This window comes from Cupressus sempervirens, chromosome 3 (assembly GCF_028749045.1).
Source record: "Cupressus sempervirens isolate cs-2001-9-10 chromosome 3, ASM2874904v1, whole genome shotgun sequence".
Taxonomy (NCBI): domain Eukaryota; kingdom Viridiplantae; phylum Streptophyta; class Pinopsida; order Cupressales; family Cupressaceae; genus Cupressus; species Cupressus sempervirens.
The window spans coordinates 221,053,127-221,076,094 of NC_143120.1; the positions used below are offsets into that span (position 1 = coordinate 221,053,127).

The 22,968-nt window shown below is 38.4% G+C and overlaps 1 protein-coding gene across 4 annotated transcripts in view; it reads right to left on the reverse strand.

Moving 5' to 3' along the window:
• Nucleotides 1-22,968, reverse strand: part of ATG18B (autophagy 18 B-like protein) — a 150,504-nt gene that overhangs the window by 40,445 nt on the left and 87,091 nt on the right. For all 4 annotated transcript variants that reach the window (XM_089819136.1, XM_089819137.1, XM_089819135.1 and 1 more), the window contains exon 6: nucleotides 17,080-17,192. In XM_089819136.1, the coding sequence (XP_089675262.1) occupies nucleotides 17,080-17,192 (113 nt within the window). The remainder of the gene's footprint in view (nucleotides 1-17,079; nucleotides 17,193-22,968) is intronic.

The following is a 22,968-nucleotide window of genomic DNA, read 5'->3' on the forward strand; positions in this document are numbered from 1 at the left end:
GTCATTACAGTGGTATCAGAGCTTTCTTGCAAAGTGTTTGACGAAATGTCAAACAACTGAAGTATAAAGATTTTTGGTGTTTGAAGAAGTTATAACCTATTGGGGTTATTACAGTGGTATCAGAGCTTGCTTGCAAAGTGTTTCACGAAATGTCAAACAACTGAAGTATAAAGATTTTTGGTGTTTGAAGAAGTTATAACCTATTGGGGTTATTACAGTGGTATCAGAGCAGTTTCCTGCCATCCTGTGGAGGTCTTATTGGGAATTTGGATTACCCAGATAGAGAGAAAAATGTTTGACAAAATGAATGCCAGTCCAGATCAGGGAAAGGAAAGATTCTTACAATTATTAGACACCTTAGCACAGGGACAGCGATCAGCAGAGCAAAGAGCACAGGAACAGAGTCAGAGATTGGAGCTTATGATGCAGAGGATGGCTTGTCAAATGGGGTTGAATGCTAACGTAGGTGGAGGAAATAATCAAAATGGTAACAATCAGAATGGGAATAATCAAGGTGGGACACATAATGGAGGTGAACAAGTTGGGAACAATTTCGGTCATGCACCCCAGCAAGCTAGGACAGTGAGTTCGAGGCCCATGATTCCCACATTTCCTCCTAGAGCTCCAGAGCAGCCTGTACCAGAGCCCCAGATCACTGATATACAGGACCAACTGAGGAGAGATTGGGAAGCCGGAGGTCCAGATTTTACTGCTGCGATTACCTTTAGAGAGTATATAGATGTGCGGATGAAGCATATGCCACGTGGACATGACAGGAACCAGAGCTATGAGCTACGGAAGAAAGTAGGGAAACTTCAGTTACCATATTATGATGGCTCGGAGAAGTCTACAGCAAGAGTTTGGGTTCAAAAGCTTGACACATACTTACAATTGAACCTTATGCCTGAGGAAGAAGCTATTAAGTATGCAGCAATTCACTTGGATGGGTTAGCACACAAGTGGTGGCATCATGGTATGGTCACTATGGGTCATGCACACATTACCTCATATGTGGAGTTTATGAAGAGACTGATTGAATGCTTTGATAGGCCTAAGGATCATACTTTCCCTATGACAGGCAGAAACTTGTATGAGGAGTTTAACAGACATGCAGATTCGATACAGGAAGACTTCAGCACATCTTCAGGTAATGGTTTATCTGCATCATCTTCACAGGCAGAAGGGGTTTCAGATGTTGTGCAGGTTGAGCCAGTTGCATCAGAAGGTGATATCATAGGCACACCGGATTGCATGATTGACACAGATAGTGATTCCAATATAGTTGGGCTAGATGAAGTTACAGCAGTTGAGGATACTGTCATGTTTGAGGATAGTACAGTTGATCAGAAAGTGAGCATTCAGGACTTTGCAGAAAATGAGTATCAAGCACAGTTGGACACTTCTTCACATGAGATAGAGGCTAGTAGCTCTTCACTTGGTTTGGCAAGCCAGCTGAAGACAAGGGACAAGGATATTGTCACGGCTTTATCTCATCATGACAGGATACATGGATTGATTGAGAATCACATTTGGATGATTCAACTGCAGGAGAGACAGAAAGGAGTCACAACAGGTTCTTCTTGTGACAACTTACAACAGATCAAGGAAGATGCAATGAAGAAGGAGAAGGAGGTTGACCAGCTTTTTCATGAGCTGGAGGATACTCGAAATTCCTTGGTGTGTACTCGGTTGGCTCTCCAGGATTCTGAGAGACACGTGGACGAGCTTTGTCTTGAGGTGAGTTCAGTTCGGAAGTTAGCGCGTATAGCAGGGACTCAGTTTTCTTTTACAGTTAGGTCACATGATGATGATATGAGTATGTCTAGCATTCACACTCCGGATTCAAAGATTGTAGACAGGTGCGTGAAGTCAGTTGGTATTGTTCACATTACTCAGGTGAGAAGTTTACTTGAATTGCCAACTGGTTTCCATTCATGGATTAGATGTTGGGATCCTTATCTTAGTACTTGGGATCGTTTTGACAAGAGATATCTATCATTCCTTGGTAGTAGTATCTATTGCACCATCATGGACTTGATTAGTAGTTTGCCAGGTGTAGTTCTCATCCATGCCAACAACTTGTTTGATGCTGGAATTAGTTTTTACACACCTGTGTTGGGCATTGTTCATATATCCAATCGACCATTCTTGTTGGAATGGGTTGATGATCTCTCAGATATGACAGAGTTTACAGAAGAGTCCCAGGATCCGAGTATTACAGATGATAGCTATTCCGAGGTTACTCCTTTGGACAGTGTGCCAGGGATAGAGTATAGGAGTTCGACTAGTCGGCACAATCATGTGTCTAGTCAGCTGAGAGTTGGCGAGCGAGACATTTCTATCGCTTGCGAGCATTTCGATGCTGCTCGTCAATTGATAGCAGTTTATGGATGGGGTTCTCCTACTAGTGATGAGCAGGGAGGCAATTATCTTTCCTTGACAGAGATCCACTCTTTATGGGAGGCTATCCGGATTCTGAGACAAAATTATATGCAGTTGGTAGCCGACAGAGATTATCTTATGGAGTGGGGGAGTACAGCATACGATGCATTATTGGCCAAGGAAGATGAGGTGAGTGAGCTTACTCAGCAGCTCGAGGTGACTTCTGAGATTCTTGAGAGTACACAGTTGGCTTTCGAGGAGTCACAATTTCATCTGGCTAAGGTGACCATGGAGTTAGAGTGACTTCAGTCTTTACCAGATTCTGTACAATCACAGACCGTGGTGTCTGGTGATCCGCGGATGTCCATGGTCGAGGTTGATAGAGGTAATGGAGATGAGGATATATCTGTCCACGATACTGCTATTGGCATATTTGGTCCATTTCCACTGGAGGCAGGTTCAACTGAGTTGGGCACTGCAGCTGAGCATTGTGATATGTTTGACTTGGAGGGCACAAAGACTAGTGATGTTGTTGTTGATTCTGCACTCTTGGCTATATCATCCTCTGACTTAGCTGATGATCAGTCACAGTTGGTCATATCACGTCTGCAGGATGAGTCTTTGACTATGATTGGTTCTTTTTACTGGCATTATACTAAAGGATATGTTCATCGGTTTGCTTTTGATCCATGTGTTGAGGAGTTGATGGCAAACAGGTTTGGACTGGGCTCTCATTTTTGCTATCTACCGTGTAATGACTATTCACCATCAACAGTGCATGGGTGTTATGGTTATGAGACAGTGGCCGGTAATCTGCAGAGTTGTGTTAACTGCAGCAGATGTACAATGTGTGGATTCTCTGTATTTGGTGTAGTTTCAGGTGGGAGTGGTCACTATTGTAGCAGAGTTGGAGTGTGCATTCCACATAACATGGTGGGTTGTGTGGATGGTGTTTATTATGTTGACAGTTTGGGCGATCTACTCTACTTGGGGCCTAATATTTTGAGAGTTTGTGTCTCGTGGGTTCCCGACTGTGGCAGTAGTGGATTTGGAGTTCAGTTGCACCGTGATTCACGATTCATTTATGGATTCCTCTTGGTTAATTTTCACAGGTTGTTGCAGGAGCCTATGTTGACTGACAGCAATATAGTTCATGACTACATTTGGGATCCAGGTGGATTGATTGGGTTGTTGTTCAGCCATTGCTTGGGGACAAGCAATTTTGGGAAGGGTGGACTGTAATGTCCCCTTTTTAGCATTCATAGCATGATGTTGTCGTTAGCCTATTTCCCCATGGTCCCGTAGGCTAACCAAGACATTAAAGGGGCTTAGAGGCCATTTGGCCTAGATAGTTTCAGTTGCAGGTCTTTCTAAGGGGTTTTGAGGCAACTTTGGGCATACTTACTATTTATAGTAAGTCATCTTGGGCATGGGTGGACATCCAGTGGCAACGGTATGTCGATGGTAATTGTTTAAAATCGGCAAGAAGACTTGTTTATCATTGATAAGATTTGTTTTGCATTGATAAAGCTATTTTATAAAGTTAAATTTAAATATTTAACTTTATTAATGCATAGACTATAGTTTGTGGGAAATATTTAAATTAAAATAGTCCCCTTTATTTTATAACACATTGGAGACATAAGTTACATAAAGGGAGTTATGTTTTATCCCATATTGAGAAAACGAAAGATGGAGCTCTTGTGAGAACACTATAAAAGAAATGGAAGAGCTTCTTTTAAGCATGCTTGGGAAAATCAAAGAAATTGAAAAATTTTCTGGAGATCATGTCTCAATAGTTTGAAGGACGAAATCCCTTCAAGCTGAAAATCTTGACGCCATTGAAAGATATGGTCTTGAGATTCAACAAGGTAGCAGTCTGAAAAAAGCAAATACGAAAAAGCAGCCTGAAAAAGCGGAATCGAAAAAGCGGCCCGAAAAAGCGAAATCAAAAAAGCAGCCCGAAAAAAGCGGAACTGAAAAAGCAGGCGGAAAAAGCAATCCGTAAAAGCAGTTCAAAAAAGTGAATCCGAAAAAGCAGTCGAAAAAGAAAATCGGAAAAAGCAAAGCAGAAGGGGCAGCATTGTAGAAAATTATTACAGCCATCTACAATCAGGTTTTTCACTTCTCATTTGGCATATTTTCTGAGAAATGTAGGTTTTCAGCTGAGTACAAAATATAGCATCAGCACTTCACTATTTTCATATTGTACTTGTCTTTGTTTGCCATTTGGCATTATTGGTATCAAAGGAAGGCAAGGATTTTGCAATTGAAAGAGCATTGTAATTTTTAGACTATCTATATTGCAAACCTAGAGTTTGATGATCAACTTATTAGTTTGCATGCCAATTGTTTGACAAAATGTCAATTGGCTGTAAGTTCTCTTTTTGGCATAAACAATGTCATAATTTTGCATACTAAGTGTTTATATTAATGCCACTTGGTTGTAAGTGCATAATGCCATCTTAGGTTGCATCCAAAGTATTTGTCATAATCACTAGTTGCTGTAGCTGCATATTGTAAGTAGTTTAAGTCACATATTTGTATTGAATATTGCAAAAATTAGTTGCACATTCATGTTAGGTCATTGTTTAGACAAATCTGGAGTCTTTGTAAGCATTCTCCTTGATGCAAATCAAAACAAGAGTTATTGCAGCAACCTGAAAAGTTATATCAGTCATATGACCCCTTGTATGCAAAGTGTTTGACAAAATTCCTTGAGCTTTCATCAGCATTTTTGAGGGCAGATTTGAGGAGGGTCATTACATCCACCTTGGACCATGGCTACCTTGTCTCCCATGCCTCTACCCTTTACTTCCTCCAACCTCAGTGAGGCTATCAAATGCCTGAACAGGAGTAGGACAACGGATGAGGAAGGGTTCCAAGTCGAACTTTTCAAGCTTGGTATTACGACTTTGGGTTCTTTTCTCACTATGCTCTTTCAACAAAGTTGTGCGTATTGGCTTCCCTGACTCTTGGTCGCAGCATATCATCTATCTGATTCATAAGACAGGGTCGGCCTCAAACCCCGACAACTACAAGACCATCATGATCAAGCATACTTTCACCAAACTCTACACCATTGTGTTGAACAATATTTTATCCTGAGTGCTTGATTGGCAACACTGTCGCGCTAGACGACAAGTCGGTTTCCACATCGATTTTCAAACAATGAAGCATATTCTGACTCTGCATGCTATCATTGAGGAGGTTCGGCACCTCTCTGTGAAAGTCTACTGCTTCTTTGTAGACTTTTGCAAGGCTTTTGACTATGTTCCTCAGGTAGCTCTCTTCCAGCATTACAGGACATTGGAGTTTTTAAGACTCTTGTGCAGCTATAATGAGGCCTTATGAGCGTATTTTGGGCAGATTCAGGACCCCGCAAGGGTTCTTGGGTCCCATTTTGAGCACCATCGGGGTGAAGCAAGGTTGTCCTCTCTCCCCTACACTTTTTGGGATTTACATTGACGAGCTCGAGGCTTTCCTCCGGGATTTATTGCTCCCTAGCAATGGCTACTACTCACACCAAACTTTGATCTCCATTTTATTATTTGTTGATGATGTGGTTCTTTTGGCTTCTTCCTCGGAGGGGCTCCAATGGCTTCTTAATGGGATGGCATTTTTTGTAACTCGTAAGAGCTAGTTGTGAACCTCGGCAAGACCTGGGTGATGGTCTTCAACTGCTTGAAGACTTTGGATCTCCACTTCTATTTTCAGGGTAAAGAGGTCGAGATCATATCCTCCAATACATACCTAGGGGTTAAGTCCTCTAGTCCCCACTTCAATCTGACCTGCCATGCAACCCCAAGTAAACAAGGGACATGGTTCCCTGGCTATGCTTGAGAGATAACTCAGTAGACATCATTTCCAAGATACTTTGACCAAGTTGTCCCTCTTGGACTCCTTGGTCAGGCCCACCGTTCTCTATGACCCTATTTGTGGGGGCCCTCTATCCTTGAGTGTAGTTGGGCTTTGGTTGAGAGAGTCCAAACCCTCCTTCGGCACATCATCAAATGTCATTGTCCAAAACTCAATATTATAGTGGCCAAGTTTGGAGCACATCCTTTTTGAAACTTCACGGACTCTGTTGAGAGTCATCACAAGTACTCTTGGCTTATTGCTCATCCAAGGTGCTTGTTGGTTTCCAGCCTTCTAGCAAAGCTCATTGTTGGTTCACCCAGGCCTCTTCTCTTCTTGGTTTGATTGAAATCGCAATGTACCGCCTTCCCCCTTTCTTGTTTTCTCTGGATGCCCCAGCTCACCTCCTTCCTTCCCAAAAGTAGTTGAATGAGCATGTTAGGGTCAACATTTAGAGGCAATATATTATCATGACTTGGTGTAACCCTCTTGGGGGACTCCATCTGACTATGGCTTTGTAGGTACAGAACTACATTATTGTTTAAGACAGGGCTGCCCTTGGTATCTCACTCGTCGTAGGTCTCATGTACTTTGTATTTCTCAAGGGTCTTTTAAAGTGGGTTCTCATTGTTTGCGTATACAGACAGATCACCACGTTAACAAAGAGGACATGATTTGTCGCCTCTACTACTTGAGAGAGGCGGAGTCAGACCCATTTTACCTTTTGGTGCCTATCGACTATGAGATTAGATGGAGGTTTTACTACTTATTCAAAGAGTGCAAGTCCCTCTCCTCGTTCTTCAGCTACACTGATTAGCAATGCCTAGCCCTTTATCTCCAAGAAACCTTGCGGCTTCAAGATCATACCCTTCAGACTATGTTCTTGTCAAGGTTGTCTTCAAACCAACTCATCACCTTCTCGCTCGGGTCTCCTACCTGGGGAAAGAAGCAATCGCTCGGTCCTCCTTCGGGTCACACCAAATTCGTGAGACGTCGCATTGGGCGCAATAGAAAACTCCACTCTTCCTCCAGCAGTTCTTCGATACAATCTGCGCCACAGCCTCACCGTAGATCTTACCCTTCAGTTCTAGACTACTTCTCGCCTATGAGGAGTATTTAGTCTTCCTATTCTTTTCATGCTTTGCTCTTTTTCTTTCTTGTTTGTTCTTTTCACAGACACCATTTCTTCTTCTTCTTCTTCTTCTCATCCTATGGTTCCTTGTACTTTCTCTACTCCTAGTCTCCTTTACCCCGATCTTTCCCTTGACATCCCTTGAGGCTACTTTATTTCTTTTCTTAGGTTCATCTATCGTCTAGGTATTTAGTGGGTTTTCTCCTTCTCTTTTTAGTTTTTTCTTCTTTTTAAATCTCTCACAGTTTCCCTCATCTTTTTGATTTCTTGATTTCTTTTTTTGTTAGCATATTTTTTTTTAAATTTATAGTCTTACATCAATTTATATATATATATATATATATATATATATATATATATATATATATATATATATATATATATATATATATATATATATATATATATATATATATATATATATATATATATATATGTTATACATTTTTATTTTTATTTAATTCATGCATTAATATGCTTCTATCCAGACTTGTTTTTCCTTTTTCTTTTTGCATTTGACTATAAGTGCTTAAAACTCGTAGGGAGCTTCGCCCTAATATGGCCTTCTATGCAAAGAACTTTCTGGAGTTGAAGGACAAACTTATTGTCCGTCCTTCCTACGTATCCCTCCTCAAGTCTCATTCCCTCAAGACCTCTCTTGGCTCCTTTAGGGCGGGTTCACATAGGCTCCATTGCGAGACTAATCGCCTTATGGATACAGAGAACAAGATTTGTCAACTTTGCAACATGGGGGAGGTTGTAACGGAGGTGTACTTTATCTTTCGTTGTCCTCTATACTATGAGATCAGGGAGAGATTCGACTACCTCTTTACAGAGACACGGTTGCTCTCCATCTTCTTCAAATACATGGACTAGAGGCGCCCTGCCCTATATTTTCATAAATCCATTAGGCTTTGGGACCACACACTCTAGCTCCAACGTCCCACAATGCCTCTGCCTTGTCATCTTATTACTTCCTTCTTCACAAGCACTCATTCAACATGAGGTACCAAGAGATTGTTGGGCACTACGCCTTTTTCCAAATTTGTGAGATTCGGGATTATTTCCTATCTATGGCAACCTCTCTCTCCTAGGCACACTCTGAGGCGGCCCAAGGCTCTGACTAGCTCTATCGAGGAGTTCTTCACGGTTGTTCAAGACCCTTAAGTGGGTTTGGGTGGGTCCTCTCTTTCCTCCAATTCAATATGCTTTTGATTGGTGTCCTTGCTATTAGCTAGCCCCTTTTTGTTGTACTTAGCAGTCCCATTGACCCTTTATGGTCTTCCGATATACATTAATAAATTTATCTTATCTTAGCTTAATTTTATTTTTATTTATAATCTTATTCTAATTAATTTACTTGTTGACTTGTTTTATTAATTTATTTTTGTTTTCTCTTATTTGTTATTTGTGTTAGACTTAATGTTATTTTAATCTCTTTTTTCTATTATTTCCTACCTTGATCCTTGTAAGTCTCTCTCCTTGAGCCCCTTCTTTTATTCCTTCCTTGGTCAGCCATCTATCCAGGATCACAAAGTGTGATCCAAAATGTTGATGCAAAACATAAAACAATAAATTCCAAAAACAACATACAATATGATGGATTGGGGAAAATGACTAATATTCAAAGAAACCATAATTCAGTACACTAAGGGATTAGTTGCTCCATTTCCGAATTCCAAATCATCAACGTAGGACCCTGGTCATTCCAAAGTGTTGATGATGCACCCCTATGGACCAATGTTGCAATTTAGCTTTACCAAAGTAAACTTGTGCACATTTGTAGGCAATGAAGCTACATGAAATTCTAGATGATTTTGACAAACTAAAAACTTTGAAATCATGGAATTTGAGTAGAAGTAACATATTCAAACTTGCCTAATCTATCAACAAGAGGAAACGAGAAGAAAATTATATATCATTCTCGTTTAACAATGAATAAATTATCTATTATTTTTGGTTTAACCTGAGAATTCCCTTTTGCACATAAGCTATTGAGCAAAATGAGCTATCACTTAACACAATTAAATGCACCAGTCTTAACAATCAAGATTACATCAATCCAACTAAACATAGGATAAATGACACACAAGCATGCAACACTAGAGATAGACCACCATATCCTAGGTACACTTGCATATAGGAATATACAAGGTAGATATATGGGCATATTAGCATCAAACTTAAAACATAAGATTATCATAGAAAACCAATGCATCAAAATATGTCATTAACCGGCCAATATTTATAAAAGTCAAAAAGAAGAAGTCACTAAACGTAATTCCAAATTACAAAATCAAGCAACTCTTGTATGTCATCTGCATAAGAATACAAAAATAATCATGAGTCAAGACGAGAAAAAAATCTATATTAGAGGCCTTCGCCATATAAAGTGGAGATGTCAATGCTCAAAGTCAAGCAACGATTATTCCTACTCAATATTGAGATGTGTATTTGTAAGTGGATTGGGAACATCCAGAAAAATTAACTTTGCAAGTCCAAATTCCGGGTGTGATTAGGTGCATCATGCTACCTCAATACACTTGGTGTGCAAAATCAAGTATTTTGGTCCTATGTGCATGCATGCCAAGTGATTAATGTCTGCACTGATTAGATTCCTAAACTAAATTAGTTTTAAAGACACTCACATGGACAAAGATTGTTCAATTCAAGTAACACCTAGGGAACAACTCAACTAGAGAAATTTGAGAGCGCTTTACCTAAGGATGCTCTTTCTAGGTGTCATTTTTTACACAAAGGAAATCTTGTGGAGATAACCACTAATTATACATGTTTAAGAGTTTAATTTGAGTTTAATTTGCATGTTAAAGAGTTTAATTTTCATGGGCAATTCTACCTTCTCAACTGAAACTCGACTTTGACTTCTTCTAACCTTAAAATGGCTTTTTATGTTGAGCATTCTTTATAGGTTGTTGATGAGAGCACTATTCGAGCCACCCATCTTCGGCATCATTGTTCTCATAGTTTGAGGATTCCCTTTGGTGCCTTAGTTAACGTTGTGTTTTCATAGGTTTCATGTTGAGATGAACCACAATATTTTGTCTAGTGAAAGATTATGTCACCTCTGTTCTCTTGAAGAGGTGGAATCTCAAGGGCATTGTTTTTCTCTAGTATCCAATCTAATATGAAATCCATGTGAAGCAATACTTTTTATATAGATATTTTATTACCTCTCTCATGTGAGGCGGTGTTGTTTATATAGATATTTTGTTACCTCTCTCCACTTTCTCCCATTGCCCAATGTAGAGGAGCTTGGCTCTTTTTCTTGTTGATACTCCAAATTCATGTTAAATCTGTAAATCTGACATCATACTGGTCTGATTACACAGATTGTATAGATCTTATAATGCATGAAATCTCTTAGATAAAAGGCCTATATATAATTGTCATTCACTTTATTCTGATCGGCGTCTCCTTGGGGCAATATAATTAAAGACAAACTTAATCAACTTAGTTAGTTTAATCACTAACTAAAGGTAATTCTCTCTTGGACGCCGATTTGAAGAAAGTAATTAAGGCCGACCTAGATAAGGACATCTCATTTCTAAGGGCATGCCCCTTGGTTGCTATATTTATGTAGGGTGTGAATGTGGATAAAGGACACATGGAAAACATAAGGTCTGCTCCTTTAGCATTATTGTCCTATACGATTTGTAGCAGGTATAAAACATTTGCAGAATAATTATTATACACCAAATAACACTTCATATACAGGTCTGAAATATTCAAGACCGTCTTCAGCAAGTCAAGAAAGGCATTATATCAGTTTGGTTGTTCAGAATTTGCAGAAACTTTACATTTCAGACTTAGATATCTCTATGTCAATTCCAAATGCTAAGATTAATTACTTATTTCATTCAACCCGCCCCTATTATTGGAGGTGCAATAAGCCCCTTTAGACACTATTGATTGTGAAGAGCACACGAATATATTGAGAGGGGGAGGGGTAAATCAGTATATTAACAAATTTTCCAATTTAAACTTTTATCCAACAATTAACTTCAAATGATGAAACAAACAATTATGCACATGAACACAATGAAACAAGATTTATGTGGAAACCCAATGTGGGAGAAAACCACGACAATATATGCTTTTATATAAACTTTGTTCTTTTACAATGAAAAGTAGGCTACAACCTACAAGAGGCTCCAACCTCTACATTTATGAGCACCGACTCACTGCAAGCTCCAACTCCCACATTTCGCAGGCTTTGACCTACTGGAAGCTCCAACTCCCTCTGCTATCTTTGTGAGCACCAACCCACTGCACTCAAACTGCTTTTCCACCTTCACAATGTTGCTATCTTCAACTGATAATGGATTCTTTAATTTTCTTCCTCAATAAATCTGATCACAGGCCTTTTATAAACAATTCTTAAATCTGTTCAACTCTTTCTTAATATATACTTGTATCCAAATTTGCGTATACTCTCTTCTTGCTATTTCGTATCTCCACACATTCCTTTCTTCAACTTTTATCTGTCCACATACTCCACACTCATATTCTTACATATAAACAAGATTAGAAAACTGATTTATATATGATTTATATATATATATATATATATATATTTTACTCTTCCTTATTTTAGTTCACTGCTGACTTTACCCAAATCTAATTCTGCATTTCACTTACTCATTAATATATATTATATTTAAAGATCTGCACTTTTCTATATTTCTTTGCCCTTGTATATTTCTCATTTCCTCTGCTTCACTAATCTGCTCTCCATTCTATTTCTTTTACTCTTCTGATTCTCCTATCACACATTCATCTCTATTTGTCCATTATCCTTTCTTTATTAATATCTTTTGATAGATAAGAGTTATGTCTCTTGATAAAGAGATGTGTCTTATGAACATCATATTTTATTTTTAATTGATTCTCTTGAAGTAACATTAATCACTTTTTAGAATGATCCAATTTGTTTTTAATTACATTATCAAACTCCTCATTTCTAATATGTAGCCACACGCATAGGTATATGTGCTTCATAATGCGTTATCTTCATATCTATTTTACCTTAATTCTGCCAGCTTGTACTGTATCATCATAATATACTCCTGCACTAATCACTTGATACTTTTTGATGCCTGTTACTCCGCTGACATATACAAATGTGTCCAGAAATTCATGACGCAACAGACATGCAAATGAAAGGTGTCACCAATATAGTCGTTCATCATATTATCGCTGTATAGTAAAAATAAATATTGCTGCAAATAAATGTTCATCAGAATGCAGTTCCAATGCTCTGGCTCCTTATTACTCATACGCTAGCTCCATATATATATATATATATATATATACACACACACACACATACATGAAGGTATCCTAGAGATCTTTGATGACACAGGTTGTTTATTGATTGAATCCAATTATATACAATATGAATTCCAAACTTAAGTCTGTACTATGTCGACGTGTGCCATAACCATTCTTGCATGATTTAAATATAAAAACAGCCTTATAGGAACTCTTAATATATGAATGTCCACCACATATCGCTGCTTATTAATAGGCTTGACAGCACATAATCACTATTTAATCACTTGTCTTTCTTTGGGTTGGTCTTCCTTTGAATAATTCAATAACTCCCGATGGTACCTTCAGAAACTATTCTTGGCCCACAATAACTTATTATTTTTATATACTTGTCCTGACCGTTGTTTTATCGACACAGACTTTTCATTGCTCCACTGGGTACATGTATTTTGATTATTTTATTTGGCTCCAAGCAGCTATTTGACGTTGTATATCATGGATAATTGTTTTGATAGTTTAGTTGTCATAAAAGATTTATTTTATCTGTATGGTAACAACATTTCCGTGTCTTCAATTCTGTCAATATACCTGAAGGCACATCTGAACATTATCTATGCCCCATTCGTTTCAATAATTATAAAGATGCAAATTCTTATTCACGTGTCACTCATTTGCATCTGTGAACAACCTACAGGGGATTTTTTGTTTATCCCTGCCTTTTTGTCTTTGAATAATAATTTTGTTATAAAATTCTGAATAGCTGCTCCTTAAAATTACCATCTTCATGAAACGATATGGCCTTCTATTGTGTGTATCAAACAAACTAAATCAAACTGCTGCCTTCTTTGCATACTAGTTCAGACAATCGGAAGTATCTTGACCCACCGTTCCTTGTAGATGTGGATTTATCATTCTCCTTATTTGCATTAGTGGCATCTTCTAGCATAATATTCTTCTTTAATTAATTGGGCTTTCTCCTATACACTCGTGTCTTGGAACAGTTGCTGCTTTTAGATTTACGTTATTTCTGCACCAAGCATTGAAGTTATCTTTGAAAGCTGAATTCCATTGAAATTATATCGTTGTATAATATTTTTATCTCTTGCTTTACCGTGCTGTCATATATATTAAAATTTCTTTGTCTATTGTTTATGATCTTTGCTCTATATTATTAGAGCAGCCTTCAGTAATAAGAATACGTGTCTTTTATCATTATTAATGAAATTGTGTTCTTTACCTGTAACATCACTTCATCCTGCTTGATGTAGCATCTGTTGACATCAAGTACACACAAGCTCACTTTTATCCAATTTACTCTTTCTATCATGTTTATAGTTGTTCTTTCTATCATTCATTCATCATCTCAATGTGAGTATATATGAGTATATCCTTTGATTCTCTTCACACTTTATTGGTCCTTAGTCTATCCCATATTAGTGGCATGCCTTATGTTTATTCATCATTTTAATATTAATCAACTTCTTATATTTGACTTTAATGACGACTTCATTTTCATACCTTTGACATTGATAGTACAAACGCTTATAGTTCATTTCTCATGAAACTCTTTGACATCAATGACAATACTTCCATCAAATTGAGGTCCAAATATTCTCATGTCCCCCATTTTGATGTCCTCTTCAAAAAGGAGAATTTAATAAATAGATGATAATATTAAATATAAATAGATAAGTAATAATAAAACTCAAATGTAAATAAATAGATTAATAATAAATCTATTATTAATATAAAAATATGATATATTGTTATAATATAATAGATCATTAAGTTGTGAGCCTCACATCTAGGAGGTCTTGGGTTCGAGTCTACTCGAACCTCGTGTTGATATCTACTCCGACCTACTACCAATCAAAATATTAATATTAAATATGACATATAATCACTATAGCAACATTGCATAAAATTAACATGTGATTAATATAATTACATAATATATAATCAATACCATAATAGAAGTTATAATGAATATATAAACAAATAATGATATTAGAAATATAAAATAAATAAGTAAAAAATAATAAATAATAATATTAAAGCTAATATAGTACATATATTCTTTGAATATTAAACCTTGACCAGATTATTTACAAATTATTAGTCAGAATTAAAGATATATTCATTCAACAAGAGTAGTCTCGTCTCTTGATAGGTGAAATTGTCATCCTCTCGCGATATAAAGAACATTGAATTGGATGTCTGACAGGGGACACAAGTTACAGAGAAAAGCACCTAACAACATGGAATAAAGTATGTGAGCTATATATAATCTATTGAGAGGACTCTTCAAATGCAGGACCTGGAGGATATCACAGCTGGCTATATAACCATAACCAGATGTGCATTTGAGTCACCATAATATTCGAGATTATAACATGATATTTCTTGTGATAGACTAATCAGTTATGTAACTTATATTCCATCAGTCTTATTGATTGTGAAATTTGGCAAGCTCTCAATTTGGGAGCACAAAACGGAGTACTGTATTCAGAGGTATTGTACAGAATGGGGCATCCATTCCTCAGTACGCAATATCCATAATTACCTGTTACTTGGAGTATATCGTGTCTCCAGAGCAACTGACATAATCATGAAGAATGATCAAGTGTTTGATTAAATATTGAAGGCACATATATCATTTCCATCTCCCACAGAGTTGTAGAGAAAGAATATAGGCAGAGTCGTGATTGTACAATCTCATCTTTGAAGCACCAATATCAATTAGTGATTCCTCCTATTCATTCATACAAAATCTGTTGATACTATCACTTCCTTATTGCCATGATTGAGTCGCACTCTAGATATCAGTTTTTATTGAAGACACTTCATTGAGGACTAATGATGGGATCCTTGAGGTTGCATACTTCAATAAGGAAAGCAGCAACAACAACACCATGTTTGCATATTCAAAGGAATAGCTTAAGCAAGTGGAAGATAACTTGCAACAGAATATACGTTGACATTGAGGGGATCAAACAAGCAGCCAAGAACACACTAGCGGCTGATAAGGAATACATACCGTTTATTGCTAATATCTGGTAGACTGGTACTAAAACAGAGACCAGGCCTGTGTTATCTACAGCAAGAATCATACACTGCAAAGTATAATTCAGATGAAAGTCTTTATACTTATAACATATATTTGCATAAATATATAGCATATATGGGTCTTCTTTTATATTGTAATACACACACACACACACATATGCATATACATATTCATCAATCTCTAATAATTAGACATATGGAAGATAGAGTACCTACTAGATTAGTACCTCACAAAGCAGGAAGTCCTGCAATGGAATGGATTGTGCTACATCTAACAAATGCACTAGATAAGGCCTGTAGAGGAATGGGCATAGGGTACATCATACAAAGGCACCAATTTGTGAGGGATAATCTATATAGCAGTTTAATGCTATAAGTAGGATTCCTAAAATCCAAATATGCATTGATTATTGTTGTCACCCCTAAGTTAGAATCATATATCTCTTTTAAATCATCTAATTGTAACTTTTAGGGTGGAATATGTTACATTAACAATTGTCAATACAATTAGTTTGTACATATAGGTACAACTGTCCCTTATTTGATGATTGCAGGACCTAAACCATGACTTGCCTTGCTAAAAGGCATTTTAAGTGTTAAAAAATATCTCTAACAATCTTACAATTCTTAATTTTAAATGGTTTTAGGGAAAAATTAAGGCAATCCCAAAAAGGGGACATTACACATATGGACGAGGATAGACTCTTAAGGCATTTCTCTTCCTTTTTATATAGTTTAATCAAGGCTTCTCAGCGTCCTGTCTCTCACTCCAATGGTTGTGGCTCTATCTCATCTCACCATCAACAATCCTGTCTCACCTTCCTCCCACATTACAGATCTCAGTGCAGGGTTACATCACAAGATTTTTCCCATTACTAGTAGTTCTACATGGCATTGATTCCCTCCTAGGATTTTGTAGCCTGTCCCACTTAACTGTGACTCTCCTTGACAGGTATTCCCAAACTCTGTATTAGTATTCCCACGATGATTGACATTTTCATTGGCTCCCGAGCACATCTCAAAAAATTAACACTTGGTGATTTTAAATTCTTGCCTATACGGTCTTTTTTTGTTCCTTACGGCATCTTCTCCCTTTTTTAATTATTATTATCCTTGTTCAGGGGCATGCCTTTTATTAAGTTAGCCCGTGTGTGCTTTATGTTGAGGTCCTTTTTTGCCAGAGTCCTTTGCTGTTGTCACTGCTGTATGTTCCAGTTCTGTTGATCTATTTTTGGTCATCTATGGAATATTATCTTTTTTTCTTTCTTCTCAGCATTATTTTTGCAATATGCCAGTAAGATTTTCTAATCACCTTATGTTGGAACTGAAAGCTCAAAACTGGCACCAACCTGACAATGAGAATGAAGTTCATTGACATTGTAAATCAACACTACTCCTTTGTCGGTACTCGCTGGTAAAGCGAGATAACAGTTATCCTCCTTGGGGGAGAAAGCACAGAGACCTGCATCCCACATGATTAAATTAGAACTTCATATCACAAAAACATAACAAATTAGATGATAGCCACTAACATCATGATAGAAACTGCTGAACATCTATACAGTTACAATATAGTTTGTAAGTTGAAAAGCATCATACTTTCACTTTAACATTGCGTGATCAGCCAAAGGGAAATGACTATTGGCCATGAGAAGACACAAAACAATTCAGAAAACCTAATGAAACATGAATTTATTGGCTTAAAGGAACCAAGCACCACCATGGTTAAGTGTCCAAATTATTTTATGCCACAATATATTAACAATTTACTTAAAATTTAATGTAATCAGCACCAAATTTGGCATCTATAGTCATCCACTTAATGGGCATGAAATACTTTAGAAAAATGCACATCATTTGATGAAGTCATTGAATTCATAGGTTGCTTCTGTATTTTCATGACAGCCCTGAAATTTTATATAGGCTTACACAGTGAGTATACAATATGGCAGATTTATTTCCTAGGGTTGAGTTCGAGTATGGTCTTATATATTAAAATTATAATGTATAATCTAGTAATAATATATAGCATAAGATAAATTATTATTTTTAACATAAAATGAATAGTTAAAAAACTATAAATCGCAGTCATAACCTTGTATATGTTGGGTGAAAGAAATAATTATTGCCACAGACTTAAATATAATAATAATTTAGGTATATGTTGAGGAAAGACAGATAATAGCTATGCTATTTCACTTCCACTCTAATTGCTTCAAAATTTGTACAAAATGAACAAGCTGTTTACGCTTACAATGCTGCTTCTTTCTGCTTGTGCGACCCTTCTGATTTTTTTTAATTTCTTGATGCACCAACATATTTACCCTACCCCTGCAATCAGTTGTCCTCTGAGAAGACTTGAATTTTCACTACAAGGACTGCCACTGAACATGCAACATTTCTGTGATTATACCCTATCTTGGGTCTATCGAAACCCCAGCATCTAATGACAAAATTAGAACTGTCAAGTATGCTTTTGTTTATATTTCCTTTTTTAAAAACAGATTTTCACTACTAGTATTTTTAAATTTTAGCATTGGTAACTTGTAGATCCAGACTATGTTCACCCAGGGTTCAGCTAGAGCAGTCAAGCCCTAGACAAACCTAGGTTTTCCCAGCCCAGAACCAAAACCCAAATCAAATCTGATCAGAACAATGACCTTTTCAGCAAAACCCAGTAAAATAAGGCTCACGTGTTTATGTGAGAGAATACAAATAGATACATATACATGTGCACATGTAAATACCGTTTAGAAAATGAGCTGAGCATATTTTTGGAGTGTTGAATGTGCCCACTATTTCCGCTCATGTTTTTGTTTCATTTCTCCATTTTCATCTGGTCTTCTTGTGATCTCGTAGTTAAAGCAGAAAGCCAAGCCTTTATCTCTGTAATTAAAACATTTTAATGCATTTTCACTTACTATTGTTCACATATTTTATTTGTGTAACTGTCGTGCAGACTGTAGCTAAAAGACTTAGTTTTGGATTGAAATCTGAAAGTGGCATTTTTTACGACTTTGCAGAAACTCAAAATGTCCAGGACATGAACAATTGCTCATCTATGGATTGCCTATCATCAAAGATGCATCATTTAAGGAATGATTTGAGTATTCATAATCCATTAGGTTAATCCTGAAAAAATGATATTTGGTAATGTTACACTCATAGTAAAGTGACTCGCCGCAAGTCACCCGAGTTGGCAAGTTGGGCCACCCTTGCTGGTTCAAAGTGCCCGTGACCATGACCCGCCAAGTCATCAAATATCTTATATTTTGTTTACCGCATAGATTAATTGATTAATGTACATAAACAATGAACAAGAACAGCAACAGCAGTACTCCTTTATTCGCATATGCCAAGAGATTACATACAGAGCATAAGATAAGATAAGATGCTTTACAATGATCCCAGACGGGGTATAAACACTTCCCGCCAAACCTTTCCGAAGGGGTCCGTCGGCTACATAACAATCCTAATCTACCCGTCGGCTACAAATCTTTACTGACGACATGAACCCGTCAGCTACAAAATCTTTACCGACGACAACACTCTATCGGTTACACAATATTTACAGACGACATCATCCCCCCCAAAAGAAAAAGTCATCTCCGGACGACAATTACAAAATATCTCGAGACAAATTAACAAATAAAATAAATTAACTAGCTAACTACAACAAGATAGATCTATTTTTGTCACATCACTTTCACATTTGTCCTGTGTTTGCAACAAATTGGTCTCCAACCCACATTGCATCTACAACCTCTGTTAACGCAATACTGTCTCCTTAGCAAGCTGACCTTGATAGTCACCCGTGCTGCTTTCTCTACTTCCAACTCCTAGGTACCCTGAGCCAAGTGTCCTTGAACTGCCTTCAACTGGATGATCAGCTCCTCCCAAGCTCTCTATGCATCCACCAAGACAGCTTCAAGTCCAACACCTACTCCAAGTGCCTCTGGTACACAGACACTCCATGCCTGCAATAACTCCAGAGCTCATCAACTGGTCACACTTCCCACGACTGATAACCGTAGCGATTGGGGGTCTAGGGGGCATCGCATGGAACACACCATTTCTGTGATTTTCTTTTGATAGCACACTCTTTCTGGCAACCTTTGATGTTTTCCCTTCCTTTTGGCACCTACGTTACTCATTCCGAACTGCAATCTGGAATGGCTCCCTTCCTGCATTGAAAATGTTCCCACTTCTCCGATGTATGGCTTTCCTTTTTTTCATACGGGTTTTTGTCGTTTTATTTCCTTTTCGGTGCCTCTTTCCTTTCCTGTCGGTTCTCTTTTAATGCCGAAGGGGCATTAAACCGCGAGAAACAACAACCAAATCCGCAAGGAGGAAAAAGACTTTTAGCCGCGGTCATGAAGGAGATATCCACGGAAGGAAACCAATCCGCAGGGAGAGCATAAATGTCCACAAGAAAGAGCAAGCACCCGTGGAGAAAGCTTAGCCGCAAGGAAGCGAGGAACTAGTCCGCGGAAAAGACGTCCGCAGGAAAACACCACATCCGTCCGTGGGAAAGAAAGCACGACGCCAAAAAAACAACCACTGTCTGCGAAAGGTTAGGAAAGATGTGAGCAGAACCAAAAAGGAGACGCCAAGAGCCACCTACCCACGAAAAACAGTAGGCACCCACGGAAAAAACAATAACAGCCTGCAGAACCATGATGCCATGGGGTGTCCACAGGGCCACCCACGGGACAACTTGCCCGTGGCCACACTTTGCTTGCCGCTTTTTCATTTTATTTTTTTTCCTTTTTTTCTTTTTTTTTCTTTTTTTTTTTCTTTTTTTCTTTTTTTTTGTTTTAATTTTTTTTTTATTCATACAAAAAAAATACAACTCAACTTTTCCTCCAGCCTTCGCCATCTTGCAACGACGAGGGAGTGGTTCGGACTTGGCCATTCTGCGACGATGACGGAGTCGTTCAGGCTTCATCATTCTGTGACAACGCGGGAGTCTTCTTGGCATAGTACCTCTTCAGCTTCAACCCGTTCACTGCCTGCGACACTTCTTGTCCGTCGAAAGTTCACAATTTTATTGCTCCATTGTCACCTACCTCCCAGATCTGGTATGGCCCAACCCATTTGACCTTAAACTTTCCTGGTTTGATCTCATTTCGTCAGTCATACTTCAACACCAACTAGCCCAAATGAAACCTGTTTAGCTTCAAATGTTTATTGTGTCACGCCTTGCATCTGTTTTGTATCACCTCTGTGGCCCATTGTGCCTACAATTTCGTTGGCTACCATCCCTTTCCGTCAATAACTGTATTCTTGATTTTAGAACCTTTACTCTGTATTGCAGAAGTTTTTATTAAGCCTGTTCTCTTTGTTTCCTGTGCAGACCGTGCAATGTGTTTTCCTTGCTGCCTCCCTTCATCTTCTACTTCAGAATCTGAGGACAAAGCTTCTTCCCCCACCATCTGGGTGTGCAAATCAATGACGAATTTCCTCCCTTTGCTTTCAAGTGATAAAGTGGTTTTCTTCCCGTCATATTTAACCGTAGCTTGAATAAGCCATCCATGGCCCAGAATGGCGTCGTATCCTTTTCTCTTCAGTGGGATCACAACAGAGTCAAGCAAGAACGGCTATGTGCCAATTGTCACAGGTTGTGCCATCAGAACGCCAAGAGGTTTAAAGCCCTGTTGGTCCGCTGTCAACAACTGGAATGTAGGTGGCCACAACGTCGGCTGTCCCAACCTCTTCCAGGTACCCTCGGGTAAGACATTCACGCTAGACCCTCTGTCAACAATTGTGTCCATCAGCACACTTCCGAGAATTCCTATCTCGATGACCGTCGGATGTCGTTCGGATGTGAGGGCTACTAACATTGGGTATTCTCCACCGGTGGCAATTTCCTTCCCTCTTCCTGGTTCTCCTGGTTACTTGGCAGTTGGCGCGATATTTGTGAGTGTCGATCGGAGCTGAGGCATTGCGAGCAACAGATCGCTTATTTTGACGAGTACCTTAGTTTGCAGTATCTGCCGTACAATGTTCTGTTCCGCGGAGTTCCTTGGTGAGGTGCTCACAGTGTCCTTCAACTGAGATGTCTCCGCCTGTGTTGCTTTCTCAATTTCCTTCCATACTTTCTCCAACATCTTCTTTTCTTCCACTAGGTCGAGGTATAGTTTTGCTTGTTTCTGTGTGATTGCCAGTACCTCCTCTTCGTCCGTCCCGACGATGATCAGATTCACTCCAAACTTCGAGCACTTGGCATCTTCATGATCACCGGATCCGCACCATCTGCATAATAATTTTGGTGTGTTTGTCGTTGTACAATCACGAGCGAAGTGGCCCCACAAATTGCATGCTCGCGCTGAACCATCGTTCGACCGTTTGCATCGTACTAAATTCGACTTCGGCTACCATTGTTATTGTTATTGTTTGCATTGTTGTTGTTGTTTTTCCCTCCGCTATTATTTTTGTACCCACCCGAAGTGGCACCATCAATGTTTGTGTTTCCGTTCCCTCCCGATTGGAAGTTGCTTGTGCCAGGAACACCTATTGAGGTCCTCTGGTTTTCATGTTGAAGGGGCATTCTTTTGTGGAATGTTCCATGATCTGACAAATGTCGCAGAACTGGTTCTTTGGACAAGACCCTTTGGTGTGACCTTCTGTCTTACACTCCGTACACCATAGCTCACTGCCCTTTGTTTCTTTATGCATGTTCTTAAATTCCTTCATCATACGAATCATGTCCTTCTGGAGGGTTCAGACCTTCTTACTGCTATTTTCATCATTGCTACTATCTTCTGCTAAAGATGTGTCATCATCTGAATCCAACAAGCTACTTTTCTTCTTCTTTTTCGTCTTCTGCTCGCTTTGCAGGTTCATTGCTTGATTGTACGCTTCAATGTATGACGATGCCGGCACGATCTTCATCTTCTTTCGCAGCTTCGGGTGAAGGCCTTCAATGAACCATCTTTTATGTAACCCATCAACTGGCTTATTCTCCATTTTATTGATCAAGTCTTTCAGCTTGCTGGCGTAAACTCGGACTATTTCATTCTTCCCCTGTTTTATATTGTATATCTCTGCGACAATTTCGTTGTCATTGCACAACAGTTGAAATTCAACAGTAAACTCCTTAAGGTTGTCCCAAGTGGTTAAATTTTGGGGATATGCATCGGCGAACCAATCGATTGCAACACCCCGTAGGCTTGCCGGAAACTACTGGACCCATTCGTTTGTATCAGTTATGCCATTCGCCCTCCAGATCGTTTCTC